The 16,124-nt window shown below is 32.1% G+C and overlaps 1 protein-coding gene across 1 annotated transcript in view; it reads left to right on the plus strand.

Moving 5' to 3' along the window:
- Positions 1-16,124, plus strand: part of LOC149412410 (glutamate receptor 1-like) — a 342,856-nt gene that overhangs the window by 185,805 nt on the left and 140,927 nt on the right. Inside the window, exons 3-4 of the mRNA XM_089645875.1 lie at positions 1,918-2,171; positions 7,850-8,014. Coding sequence (XP_089502001.1) covers positions 1,918-2,171; positions 7,850-8,014 — 419 coding nt within the window. The remainder of the gene's footprint in view (positions 1-1,917; positions 2,172-7,849; positions 8,015-16,124) is intronic.

Below are 16,124 nucleotides of genomic sequence, written 5' to 3' on the forward strand. Positions count from 1 at the left end.
GTAACCTCAATCAGTTGTTTTTCAAATTTCAGAGTATCTTTTTTTGTTTTTTTTTTCTGTTATGGCGTATACTATGCGCGTTATACTATCCAAGGTGCTATCAATAGTTATATAGTTGTACCCAGCGTTACTGTAGATTATCCTTAGGAGATAGCTATATATCAATTTCTGTAGCCTTTTTAAGATATACAATTACGTAGAATCTCATGAGGTTTATCCAGCGTTAGCAATGTAGTGCCCGAAAATATATGTTTACATCTTTATTGTTAACTATCGACTTTTATCTACTTTTTATAAATATATTATGTTCGTAACTACAGGGTTTTCCAATAAGAGGTGTTATTTTGAATAGCCCGCTATTTCAGTAGATGTTACTTTTGAAGCTGTCATTTTCTGATATTTGACAAGTAGAAACTACGCCATTAATAAAAATGAAACGATACACGCTTCAACAACGCATTGAAATTATTAAAATTCACTTGAGTGAATCAAATGGAAAACATTTTGAGTGATGAGGCCCATTTACACCTCGGTGGCTTCGTCAACAAGCAAAATTATCGCATCTGGGGCTCGGAAAACCCAATAGTTATTGTTGAATAACCTCTTTATCCTCAACGTGTGACTGTTTGGTACGGTTTATGGTCCGGCAGAGTCATTGGACCTTACTTTTTTTAAAATGAGGCTGGAGCAACAGTAACGGTGAATGGATTGCGCTATTGAGAGATGATTTATGATTATTTATGGCCTGAATTGGATGGTATTGATCTGGACAACGTTTACTTTCAACAAGACGGCGCTACGTGCCACACAAGCAATGAAACTATTGATCTTTTACGATTGAATATCAAAATAACACCTCTTATTGGAAAACTCTGTATATACATAAATGTAAACCATCCGGAAGAAATTTTCTAAATGATTGTGAATTAATCAAAAATTCAATCAATATCCGCTGCGTAGTTTAGAAAGAACTAATCGCAGAAAATGACAGACGCAAAAAGCGATTATTTTATACTATTAAGAGATATTGAACCTTTGCATAAGATTCTTAAAAAATAATAATTCACCTCAGGGATTTTATAATGAGGGAATTTTTTTATCAAATCTCCAAAAATTTTCGTCTCAATGTACCTATTTACTTACTTTGTTTAGTAGACTATACCTAGAGTACTTGAAACAAACAACTAGATATTTTAATAATGCTCACACACAAAATCTAAAAATAGCGTATGTACCTACCTACTTAATTACTTTGTTTAGTATACTCTATACCTAAAGTACTTGAAACGAACAACTATATATTCTAATAATACTCACACAAAAAAACCTTGAAAAGCAGGTGATTGAATTTTGTACTTTCCATTTTTTTATTGTTTATTTTATTATAGCTTATCTAATGACCTTATTGCGTTTGTTTTGCGCAGCATATTTTTTTTATTTTTCATCTACGACCACATAAAAACAAATAAAATATAGTGGATTTTGTCATTGGAACCGCAATACTAGACGGAGAAAAATTAAAATTGCTAATTTATTAAGATTCTCTTAAAAATTATATCGAATCTTAACATTTAAAACGGGATTGCACGCCCTTAACGAAACAATTTATAGGTAACACAAAAACTTTTAATAAAATGCGAATATATTATCACCATTCAAAAAAATACTTATATTTTCACATTTTGTCATTACATATTCTAAATGCAAATGCACTTGCATGGACGCGTGTTCCGATATAAAATAATTTAGTGAAAGTTTATCGGGAAACAGCCTGCAATTCCGTTTTTAAATAGATTACAAATAATTTGAAAATATTCTTGATAAATTAGCAAAACTCTTTTTTCTCCGTGTGTCTTTTCTAGAGTCTTCTAAAATTTACGGTATTTATAAATATTTATTTATCGTTCCTTGTTACAGGTCTACTCCGTCTGCAGCAGATCTACCAGACTCTCCGACCCGGCAATGGCTCCTTCCAGGTGGACGCCGTGAAGCGTATCGTAAACTCCACTGACGCCATCGACTTCCTGCGCTCGCTGGAAGAGCTGGACCGCTGGGGGCACAAGTACGTGGTGCTGGACTGCCCCACCGACATGGCCAAGGAGGTAGTCATCGGACACGTGAGGGATGTCACTCTAGGCAAGAGGACTTACCACTACCTGCTCAGCGGACTGGTGAGACACTGTCCTTCACTTTGCCTGCTAGAGTAGTAAAATTTTCTTATTTTACTTTTTCTGAGAAATATTAATGACTTCATCGCTCCTCAAATTTTTTTTTTTTTTTTTTAAGAAAGACAAACATTCCCAGGTTACGAATAACCCAACAATGTTTGAAAATCTCCTACTACCACCACAGAAAGCCGAAAATGTTGCTTGTGTTGTGATGGAGGACTTAGCCAGTCGAGGAATCGAACACGCGACGCTCGGGTAAGACCCAAGCGCTATGCCCACTCAATGTACAATGATTGCACTGAGCACCAATATTAAGTCGAATAATACAATATTCGTTTTTTTATCCGTTTTCAACTTTGGTTTATTTGAAAGGACTATTTATTTTTAAAATCGTACTTTTATCATTCCACCATTTTCTATTATTTTTAAATCGCTAAATTCAGATGTGAAAATGTGACAATGTTACCATAAACACGTACTCTCCTAGATAAGAAACTAACATGACTATAAAATAATTAACTAATTTATATAAAATAATTGGTTCAGTTTTACATGATGTGTACCATGTAATATTTTTTTATATCTATTATCTTTAAAATATAATTCTTTTCTTTATTTTTTCCTAACTTTTTATTATATGTTTCCACAAAATATTATTTTCTTAGTTCCTACAATATAAATTAAATCATGTACGACTACCTATATATGAGCACGAACCTAGTGTTGAGGTTAAGAAAACCACAAAAAAAAATTAATTAGTAAATGAATAAAAAAATATGTAAATCATAGTGGAGCGTAATGTTTGAACCGGTTTACATATTTCGTGTTTTTGCGTACAAAACACAATACATACTATAACAATATGTAATGCATACAACCCAACGCGACGTGACGACTAAACAGTTCAACAGTTCAATAATCGTTGAAAGAGATAACGCCAATTTTTGAAGTGTTAAAACCACAAAAGATGAAGATTTCGTTTTGACATTTGAGTTACAAATTTACCATTAATGTTGGGTAACAGAAATAGATGAGTTGCTTTTCGCATAAACCTGTTATGAAATATTGATATTTTATTAAAAATCTGGTCAAATTATTTGTTTTCCTGCTTAACACGTGTTCTTCCAAATAATAATATTTTCGTTTCTAGTCCATTTTATTTATTTGTACAACGTCACCTGCATGAACACGAGTTTGTATATATTCTGAATGACTGATATTTTATTGAAAAATTATCATGATAAAAATATCATACTCATTTTTCTCCGTGTGGGGTTATAAATGAATCATTAATGTTGGGTAACAGAAAGAAACGGCTTTAGGACGAGCTTTGACTTTTCACGTGTACCCCTACAAAAGTATGATGATAATTACCACACAATAAAAGGAGACGTCATTAAAATGTCGTTAATTCTTGTTTCTTGATATAACTCAAGACTGTAGCAAGAGTAAAGTTTCCACATGCACAAACATTTTACAAGTTACTGATTTTCTTTATGAATATCATTATCGGCTGAAAGTCTTTAGTAAGCAATTTAATCCGTAACCAAAATATTGACTTTCTCGTTAAGATTGCGAGAAAGTTTCTCAACCGACAACGTAATAATTTATTTCCATCAAATTACTGAGATAATGAATAAATAAAGATAGGAACAGGAGATCAAAATATTTCCAAATGGCGGTTTAATTATTTGGTCCGCTGTGCAATAATAGCTTTTCATAATTGATGCGATTCTTTGTTAATCGGTGTAAGTAGGTAGTAGTATAAATATAATTATTAGCTTAAAGCTTAAGAGATTAAACAGAATCCAAATAAAGTGCAAAATTAATATTCTTAACACTCATTTGAATCTATTCTTAGTTAAAACGATAAGAAGATATAACGAACGTGGAAAAATTACTAATCAGCTCTGCGATTCTTTCACTTCGCTTCAAGGATCAGCTCTGTCCACCCGGCCGCCAAAACTCTGTGCGGTATTTTTTTAAATTATGTTAAGTAAGATTAAGAAAAGGACGCTTAGATGGTTTGGGAATGTAGAGCAAATAAACGAAGAAAGGAAAGTAAGAACAATATATGACGTGAATGTGAATAGTAGTAAAAAATAAGAATGCCTGAGGAAATCATATCAAGTGAACCAAACACTTGAGTCGGGTGTTAGAATGTCAGAATAATAATAATAGCAATAATAAAGGCGTGTATGAGAGTGAATGTGAATAAGGCAAGAAGTTTGTGCCAAGACCGAGTTGTCTGGCGGTCCGTCCTCTGCCTACTCCTACGGGGAAATGGCGTAGATGGTTAGTTAGACAGTTAGTTATCTTTTGAGATTGCTTAAGTGTTGTTAAATTTTTTTTCTGTACCTACCGCTGAAGTCTGTTATTGAAGTATAAACATCTATTTTTGCCATCGGCTTTTGGAAACAGGTTAAACCTTGTGTAATGACGATCTGTCAAACTGCGAATTAAGTCAACAAGAATGAATGTCACATCAACAGAGCCTAATCGATAACGCCCCCCGTAGTATCCCTCGCCATCGCAACTGTAAGAAGATAATCCCCTATATCACTCTACTAGATTACGGAGTCCTTTATAATTGTGATCCTTATCTGCCCATACAAATAACTCTGCTGCGGAGATAATGGCCTCCCCCTGCTCCCGCACCACCCCCCAGGGTAACACAATACACGCGGCGTCCTTCGTCATGTCATTTGGGCTGCGAGGTTTCGGTGGTTAGTAAGCACTTGGTTGGTTTATCGAGACAAGAAAATCAGTCACTGAAATCTGCTCGGTGTCCGGTCACTGTATGGTCGAACACGACGGGAGCCATGCGCATATATTACACATGGCTTAGATTTTAATATTTTATGCTATATACTACTTTATGCATTTATTATATCCAGGGGTTAGGATTCGCTCTGGTGAAATTAATTTTATTATACCTCCTGAAAATTACACACTTTGTTACACCACTATTTAATAAAAATTATTCACATGTTTCAAAACCATTGTAACTCACGCATGGATGGAACTCACAAATAACGAAATTAAAAAAAATCACCAGGTATATATGCTTCTTTAGAAACATCTGTAATATCTGCAATATAAATGCCTTTTAAAAAGGGAACTACGCTTTGTGTTAATCACAAAGAGAGTACGGATAACTGGTTAGGGATCTGCCTTGAGCACTCATACAGGGCAGCTCAACATAACCCAAAAAAGAGTACAAACGACAATTCTAAAAGTTCCGGTTAGAGCTCTGACGAAAGAAATATTTACAAACTAAAACTCAAGAAAGAAAGTCTAAAAAAATATGTTATTTAAAATGCAAACATATCTGAATACTACACTGCCCAACATAAATACTGAACCTGAGAAAAAAAGCCTTAATCTTAATCTTTTGGAGAGAGAAATATTACATTACATAAACGAAATTATACAATGTTCCAACAAATCAAATAAAAAAGCGGAAATAAATACATTTAAAACAAAAATAAAAACATGGCTCACAGAACAAAGTGATATTCACTTACATATCAACTTACAGACATTACGAAGACGATGTAAAGACATCGTGAAACTAAATATAAAAGTTTAATAACAACAAGCAGCCTCATAACAGGGAACTCTAGTGAGGAGGACTGTGAAAAAAAAAGAATTTATACTTATATTATACTTCATACCTACATCATGTACAAACTTTGAATTGAAACAAAAAAAAATCTCCAGTTAAAATAATGACGATAAAATAACTCTGACTTTATTTCACTTAGTTAATTAATATTAATATTACACCAAATTAATTGAAATAACTTAATAATTTAATTGTTCATGTTGACATCATAACAAATAAATCATTTAAAATTAATAACTTTATTATACTAACTTAATAACATCATTTATTATAAAAATAATTTTACCATAGTAACAATTTAAAAAAATTACAATTATCTTATTAACAATTTTAGAAACTTGTCACATTCGATCAAGCTTGAAACGAGAATACTAAAAAATGAATAGATAAAACTCCTTCTACTTGGATTTCATCTGACAAATATCTTTTAACGAACTTTTGAACTTTTCAATCCCGAAGTTAACGAATGCAAGGCAATCAAATTATCGTCTTTCGATAAAAAATTATGGACATTGATTTTCCTCTTCGGTTCTCGGTCTATTACTCTTAGACAGTGCGTCCTTGTCAAAGACGCTCCGCTTGCATTCAGCTATTTCAAACTTAAGGCAACATAAGACTCTAACGATGGTTTGCTCGAAGCTCAAATTTTAATTATTTCTGATTAACGTATTATTAAAATCTGAATTTTTTTTAAAGGGATCCCAGTAGATGTTAGTTATAAATGTTTAAAATTTATAAAAACAGGATCTTACCATTAAAATATTTTATATAAAACGGTTCCGAAATTTTAAATTAATATTAAACTATAGAATTAGCGGTAAGCAAAGGTTTGTTTTTTTTAAGCGATGAATTAGTAACTTCCCGAGGGATTCCTTTAGAAACATTTGAGATTTTAGTAACTCTTTCATCAAAAAAAATTAAAATAGACTCCACCGAAAGATCGATTTTATAGGCCTTCTATGGCAAAGTCGACCGTAGGTCCGTCCATTACGCTTGGCCGCATGCCGAATATTTTTTACACGATTTTATCACGTATGTATCGTTAAGATTTCCATATTATTTTAGAGATTTGATAGGGAAAATTCAACCACAGGTCTGTCCAACACACCAGGGCCGCGCGCTTATATTTTTGTGCACGGCTACTTTACTTAAGTCGGTAAGATTCTGGCTTTATTTTAGGGTATTTTCTCATCGAGTTAGACGTTATTTTGCTATTTTTAAGCGTAATTTATATTTTTTTGCGAAGTATTCTGTGAACTTTAACTATATGATATTTTTATCTGAAGGTTGAAGCTAGAAGTACCTACCTACCAATTTTTCATTTTAGTAATTTGCCATTCCATGCTAAGTGAATAAAATACTTGATTAATTAATAACCTTTCTGCCTACCCGCGACGGTGTGATGATAAGTTAGTAAGAGAGTATTCTTAACCTTATTTTTAATGTCACTACGATGTAACCACTCACAATAAGTGACATTTTGATCTTTTTGATTTATGTTAAGGAAATACTTTGACAATTTAAACTGAAAATATCATGTCCCGTTGGCGTCATGTATCTTTTATCAGGAGATTTTTCAATGTGGATGAGTGTTTCAGGCTAATAATTATTGGTTGTAAAATAATTGTTACCCTTTGTGCTATGCATAAAAAATCTTGTCTTAAACATTAGTTTACCAAAAAAATAATAATGAAAAAATTACATCATTTTGGCATTTTAGAAACTTCCAGCATTTAATTTTATGTAGTAATATCGATTTTTACACAAATATCTGAAAAACGAAAACCTAATGATAATTATTTGTTGATAAATATTTTATCACGCAATACACTGATTTGGCCATGGCTTCTAAAATGAAATGATTATACAATGAAGTAATAAATATTTTCTGGAAGCAAAATGAATACTTCCGAATTCGGTGGATAAATACATTGCGCTGTGGTTTGACCGAGGACTTATTGTGAAATATTCAAGCCTCCAAATCGGCTGTCTAATTCTGTAAGCATTGACGGTAAGCCCCCAATTATGTGTACCATTTTAATCTTGTCCGCAGATTATGGACGACCGCTGGGAGTCGGAGATTATCGAATTCGGGGCCATTAACATCACCGGCTTCAGGATCCTGGACACGACGCGCAGAAACGTCCGGGAGTTCCTGGAGGGATGGAAGCGGCTTGATCCGGCTACTTCTCATGGTGCTGGAAAGGAAACCATTTCTGTAAGTTAAAAATATATTGTACTTTTTACGGTCCATTAAAAAAATAGAAGAATGACAAAACAAAACATTCAAGATGAATGAAGACAAAATAAATAAACCGGTGAAAAAGAAAGTTTTTTTACCATATCTGTTTTACCATGCCACCCACTTTAAAATGTCTTTGATTGAAGATTGAAATTACCTTCTCAAAAACTGAAATCGACAACTGTAAAAGAGAAATGCGGATGTCCACTTGTGTATGCGTAATTGCCACCGAACGATAAAAGAATGCATTGTCATCGACATTGAGTCATTTGTCGAGTTTCATCTCGATCTATTGTCGGGCAGTGGGTTAATTTCCACTTTCAAATTTGCATTTATTTATTACCAAAAACAAACAAGAAATTCTAATAGATTTATTTAAAAGCACACAATCTATTTTTGTACATCATGGTCTGCTGTTTTATCCGGCTACTGCTTTATGCATGTATATCGACGACCATATTAGACCCATGCCCTTACCATTATAGTTGTACCTACTTTGTTAGTCGGTGGTTGCATAAATGGCGGAAACAAGTACGTATAATTCGTAAAAGATTACCCATTCGGTGAAATTTAATACACTAGTTCAAGTTTTTTAAATTATTTATATATAAGTTATAGTTTTACTTTTCCAACAGAAGCGCATCAACATAGTCAACTAATATTTCATTACCAGTTATTTAAAATCATGTCCACAGAGTTACTGCATAAGGCCGAATCATGGTTGGATAATACCCATGAAGGCTGATATGGCTTTCATGCGGTTCAATTCTCATTGATTATTAAAAAAAACCTATCAATCAAAACTATAGCGTTCTATAAAGAAGTCACAAAAACTAAAAACCAAATAAAATATCCGCTTAGTCTCTATTCAATGACAAAAATCATAAAATATTTTACTTAGTTGTGAAAATTGTTAAAAAGTAAACAAATTTTCACCCCTTCCTCCAAAAATTCCAAAAGCACATTGTTGCTTCGTTTTAATTAAATTAAAATAAATAAATTTGTGAACGCCACTATTTAATCACGAAGATCATACATTTGAAAAACATTTTATTACGTTTATTACGTTTATCCTAACGAAAAAACCATTGATTTCCAAAGGTGTTGATCCTTTTTATTTTAATTAACATGAATCCCCCTTTATCAAAATCGTCTAGTAAAATAATTGAAGGTGTGCCTTGTTATCGAATTTAAGAAAAGCAGCATTCATTTTGTAAAGTGAAAAATTTCCATTGGATAAGTTTTTCATTTCCAAAGAGCAAAAAAGGCAGTAAGTTGGGCAGCATTTTTGTAGATGAATCAGAATTTATGAAGCACTGCGTAATTCTCCTGCTCTAGGCAAACTGCACAACTTCATAATCGTTATAATACATTCCTTTCGGGGCAAATGAATAATAACAACACAACGGTGTGGAGTCCGCACTCCGCGTCCTGCACCAGCTAATTGAAACCAGAAGCATTGCTAACTCAACGCGGGAAAAGTTTTATCGGAGCTAAGTGAGGTAAGTTTTAAATAAATAGCAAGAATTAGTTAAGACTAGTGAATAACCACTTACGTTCTTATAGCTTTACAAACCACAAACAATTGTCAAGTAATTTCACCGCTCTGATTGTAGAGTGGTCAAGAGCCAGTGAAGTCGCGGTTTACCTTTTGTTAGTAAATATTTTGAGGCTGATATTGGAGAGGAAAAACAAAACGGTCAAAAAAAGGTGGTTCAAACAGACCAACACTAAATATCGAAGACCAAACTTTAGATCCTGAATTAATTTCTCTCATCACCGAAATAACGAGAGTATCCTGTACACGAAGAAAAATTAGTACTGCTCATTGATAATTTCCAGTTAAGAACGTGATGGCACGCTATTTGCCAATAAAATATCAATAAATTCAGAATACACCGGAACACGTTTTCTTGCACCTGCGATAATCCTCGCTATTTGCCAATAAAATATCAATAAATTCAGAATACACCGGAACACGTTTTCTTGCACCTGCGATAATCCTAATACAAATAACGAAGAAATGCGGAAATTATAATTTTTAATTAACACATGTTTTGATATCTTCATACCATATTTGTTTTTCACTGATAGTTTTTTTTAGAAAATCTGTTAATTCATTCGTTATAGACTTGCAGTCCCGTTTTAAACAGGAATACTAATAATTTTACCAGATTTTCAATAAGTTAGCAATATTTTATATCAGTAAGTGTACTAGGAAACAAACTATTTTCTAAAGAAGAGTCTGTTTTTTTAGAATCGAAACGTATAGAAATCCACAGTTTTATTTCGAGATTGACGAAATTTTGCGTACTTGACCTTCAAAAGTAGAGAAAGGTCACCTTCCAAATAAGTAGAAGGTCACTTACCATAATACTTTTTCACACCACCACACCCCTACCATTTTCCCACCCCTCAAAGCACAATAAAGCCCGAGCAACACCGGGTGCTTCAGCTAGTGTTATTATATTAATTACCCAATTAAAATAATATGTTTGATATTAATATTCAAACTTTAATAAAATATTTAAATATTTAAGACAATATTAGTGATTTCTAAACGAAAATCTGAAACAGAAAAATCAGAAAAGGAAACGGTCACATCTGGGACTCGAACCCAGGACCCTTGTCTTTCCGGGACAGTGTCCGGTGAAAAAAATGGAGACAATGTTGGTAGTTCTTATTCGAAGTATGATACAGTTAAAAGTGACCGAGGGGTATAGGGTCCCATAAGCTCAGTTGGTAGAACACTGTCTCGGAAAGACAAGGGTCCTGGGTTCGAGTCCCAGATGTGACCGTTTCCTTTTCTAATTTTTCTGTTTCAGATTTTCGTTTAGAAATCACTAATATTGTCTTAAATATTTAAATATTACAATTTTTGAGGTTTTACTCAATAAAGTTATTCCGAAAAATAAATATAATAAAATAAATTGACAAAACTTTTATGCTTATTTTTTTTTTGATCACTTTTTCATGATCTGACTTAACAATGTTTTAAGATAATAGAATAATGTTAATCATTGAAAATATATATAAAACATGGGTAAATATTCGGAATCGCTGGACAAGGGTTATATGAAATATTTATATATAAAACCTTCTGATTTACCTTAATTTACTATAAAAGGAATCTGACTGCATTTGGGATATTTTTAATTTTAGCATTTTAATTTTTAATTACGTAAATCGAAAATTCACTTTCGTTGTATGGAATGACAGCTGGAATGGTTTCTGTTGATAAAATTTTCTTTTGTTTGTATTCCTGATACGAGTAGCTAGAATTTGAATCATTTCAGAATGCAAATTCTAGTTAGGTACTGTTTTGGCCAAACTCGAAAAATAAAATATTATTATGTTACTTAAAAAACTTAAATTATTTATATTTAGGTATTATTATAATTATTGTTTTATTTAACCTAAACTATAGTAACCTAACCTATAATAATCAAACCTAAACTAAACTAACCTATATCCTAACCTAACCCAAAATAATCCAACCTAACCTAACCTATAATAATCCAACCTTACCTAACCTAACCTATATCCTAATAATAATCGAACCTAACCTATAATAATCGAACCTAACCTACAATTATCCAACCTAACCTAACCTTAATCCTACTAATAAACCGACCTAACCTATAATAATCCAACCTAACCTAACCTATAATAATCCAACCTAACCTAACCTATAATAATCCAACCTAACCTAACCTATAATAATCCAACCTAACCTAACCTATAATAATCCAACCTAAACTAACCTAACCTATGTCCTAATAATTATCCAACCTAACCTATAATAATCAAACCTAACCTAACCTAAAATAATCCAACCTAACCTAACCTAACCTATAATAATCCAACCTAACCTAACCTAACCTATAATAATCCAACCTAACCTAACCTATAATAATCCAACCTAACTTAACCTATAAATGTTGGGGAACCTTTAATAACGCCTGCTCGCGTCCCCTTTAGAGTTATATCCCAGTTTTCAAGTAGTTTGTGGGCTACGCTAGGTTTGTATAGACTGGTTTGTGATTTCATTCTACCTAATCCAACCTAACCTAACCTAACCTATATCCTAATAATAATCCAACCTAACCTATAATAATCGAACCTAACCTACAATATTCTAACCTAACCTATAATAATCCAACATAACCTATATCCTAATAATAATCATACCTAACCTATAATAATCCAACCTTACCTATAATATCCAATCTATCCTAACCTAAATCCTAATAATAAACCAACCTAACCTAAAATTATCCAACCTAACCTATAATAACATCACCTTTTTTAATTTTTCTATTTTATAAAACATACCTAAATATCTTTATTTTATTTTTCGAGTTTGGCTAAAATAGTACCTACCTAGTATTTGCACATGGTAAAAAATATAGCCACTCGTATCAGGAATACAAACAAAAGAAAATTTTATCAACAGAAACCATTCCAGCTGTCATCCCATACAACGAGAGTGAATTTTCGATTTACTTAATTAAAAATTAAAATGCTAAAATTAAAAATATCCCAAATGCAGTCAGATTCCTTTTATAGTAAATTAATGTAAATCAGAAGGTTTTATAAATAAATATTTCATATAACCCTTGTCCAGCGATTCCGAATAATTACCAAAACATGATATTGTAATAAAAAAATGAAATGTCGAAACCAGGAATCAAATCAGGGACTATTAGATGTTCTCCCTACTGAGCTATTACGGCGAGTAGGAAACTGACGTTAAAAACTCTCAAAGTTTGTCCTCGTACGTGTTTAAGAAAACATTTTAAATTTGTTTTTTTATTTAAATAACAAAAATTGAACTAAAACAAAATGTATATGTTATCACTTACTCGAGGTTAAAAAGACATTATAGTGTTATGATTAAATTGTTTTTGAAAAATCTGAAGCCCTGGCAACACTGGACACAAACCGCTAGCACATTAATAAAATAAACAGATATACAGTATAAAAAGGAGTCGAATGAAAAGCTTTCATCGGCAATAATAGAAATATGTTTACTCTCAAAATAGGATAACGATGCTACGTTGACAAACAATCAACGCACGCGCAGTTATCAAAATATTGGAAATTGAATACTATCAGAGCGTTTTAAATTGAATTGGATCTCAGCGTCCTTTATGAAGGTTTCAATATGGCAATGGGCTAATAAATAAATTAACCCCACAGAAAACCAATTGAAATGAGTTTGGGGACAATAGATTGAAATTGATTGTAATGATAGCCGTAATTACGATGACGGTGATTTCGGCATCATTACTGACTAAATAGAATAAATTGGACTAAATAATCAAGACTTTTATGGCTTCTGATATTTATTGATATTGGTTATTATTTCTTTAAAATGAAAGCTATCCAATTACTAGGAAACTTTTTGTAATGCGATTGAAATCACGTTAATTTGATTAAAGTTTATAAATATTTAATGCTTTTCGGGTAGATTGTTTTAGGCCTAAAATGATAACGAAATTTTCACCCTGCAAACTTCCAAAAAAGCATTCAATTTTTTTATTGATAGTCTAATATAAAACAAGAATAAGTACTTCAAAACAATGAAGAAACCTCAACACATAATATCATCATTTATTTTCTTCAGATTTAAAGATTATAAGCGTATAAAAGATATTTTTGTATTTCTCGGGAATTTACTTAATAATAATTTCTAAGCATCTTGTTATCAAAAAGTTTTATTTTTTGTCATATTTAATAATTCGTTTCCGGTTTTGACAAATCCATAGCATACGCTAGCGTTTTTAAAACCATCTTAAAATTAAACAAGTACAGAAATAACAAATAATTTTAAGCAATAATTAGCAACAATAATTATAAGAAAATATGTATAATAATGTCCGGTCGGTGGCCGAGTTGACATCGCGCTTGGGTCTCACTCGGGCGTAGTGTGTTCAATTCCTCGGCTGGCTTAGTCCTCCATCACAACACAAGCAACATTTTTAGCTTACTGTGGTGGTAGTAGGAAATTTTCAAATATTTTCCAGGTTATTCGTAACCCGGGAATGTTTGTCATTATTTTAAGAAAAAAAATATATATATATATATATCTCCCCAGTAAAAATAAATGCCGCCAACGGGAAATAAACCCGTTCCTTCCAAACCACTGAGCTATGTCGGCTTATTTCCAAATTTTCAATATGTACTAGTACCTCAATCAACAATTACTGCTTATTATATATTTTTTTCAATTTGTATTGATATTTCAGGCGATTATTATTTGTTATACTTTATGCTATGCATAAAACCTTGTCTTATTAACATTAGTTTATCATTAAAAATAATAAATACAAAAATAACTACACATTATTGGTGGGGTTTAGTGGGGGTTGTTGGATATTAAGATAGTTTTATAAACGCCATTAATTGACAATTGACGTTGAAATTGCAAGCAAATTATAAAAAAATAAGTTATAATGAAAAATAAAATTTCTAAAACAAAATGTTTAAAAAAGTATATATCAACGACCACTACGTAAAAAAAATATATACTAAGTAATATGCAAAATTCAAATAAAATTTAAATTTTAAAGTTAAAGTATTATACCTATTAGTTCATTTAAACCAACCCAAAATTCAGTTATAATAAATATGTTCATATTGTTCATCCACATACAGTATATTAATGTTTGAAAATATTCGAAATTCCGCATAAAATTCTTTTTCTAAGTTGGTCAAAATGCTATGTTAAAAAATGATAATGGAATTGAAATGATAAATTTTGTTTTCACAACTCTTTGATCACAATGATGAACATTATTATTGTATTTTTTAATAAAACAAAGATAACTAACTAACCATCACGCCGTTTCCCCGCAGGGGTAGGCAGATAACAAAGATAATTATTTTAATATGTGTGATGCTGCAGAGTGGATATAAAGTGATTTTTTTTACATTAGCGGCACACAGTATGCCCAGAAGAAAACAAAATCTTGTTGGGGTGATATTATCTTTAGGGATGCTGTGTGGAGGGTATTTTTGAGAAAGGAAAGAAAGATAGTTCTTGGAAGGTAAAGGTACGAGTGGTGGATAGGAATCCATCCTTTTCACTAGAGAGAGCGTCCGGCTGGATAGGTAAAAGGTCTCCCTCAACCAGTCTCTCCTATCAAGACCTTTAAAAAGCTTACCCCTTGAACCCAGCACCCCTGCTTAGTCACCAAACGTAGCGAACTACTTGAGGTGACATATAACAAGGCTGGTGGTAATCTAATAAAAGGTTACAGGGCGACGGTACCCGCTTCCCAAATTGTAATTATAAAACAAAATAATTATGTTTTTTTAAGCATTACATCTACTCTCTCCACTTATGACTAAGAATATACTTTCCTTTTTTATAGAAAAAAATACCGGTAATCTGTTTCCCTTTATCATAAATAGGAGTCTTTTGAAAGGTTTGAAACCTTTCCAACAAAAAAAACGTTTTTAGAATCGAGGATCAATTTTTATTTACAATGTCACTGAGCCGATTAATCATGAAACATATTCCAATGAAGCAGCTCAAACTCTAAAATAAATTAAAGCGACATAAAACTCTCAGAACGGGGGTTTGCTCGATGCTCATATTTGAATTATTTCTGATGAACATATTACTAAAATCTCAAATGTTTCGGGACGTAAGTCTACTGTCCTACGGACGTAAGTTATTTATATTTAAGATCAATTAAAACATGACCTGACCATAAAAATATTTTATTTTCAACCGTTTGAAAATTTTATAAAATGTTTTTCAACTATAAAATTAGCGGTAAGCACAAAATTTTATTTTGTGATAGTGAATTAGTAACTTTTCGAGGGATCCCTCTAAGAACATTTGAGACTTTAGTAATACGTTCAGCAGAAATGATTAAAATAAACCCCACGGAAAGATTGATTTTCTTGGCCTGCTGGGGCAAAGACGACCTTAAGCCGAATATTATTTTTACACAACTTCATCACTTATGTCGTTAAGTTTCCCACTTAATTTTAGAGAATTGATAAGTCAAATTCAACCGTAGGTCTGTCCAATACTCCAGGGCTGCACGTCGAATATTTTTATGCACGGCTG

This window comes from Hesperophylax consimilis, chromosome 23, assembly GCF_061612785.1.
Source record: "Hesperophylax consimilis isolate HC1 chromosome 23, BYU_Hcon_1.0, whole genome shotgun sequence".
Classification (NCBI taxonomy): domain Eukaryota; kingdom Metazoa; phylum Arthropoda; class Insecta; order Trichoptera; family Limnephilidae; genus Hesperophylax; species Hesperophylax consimilis.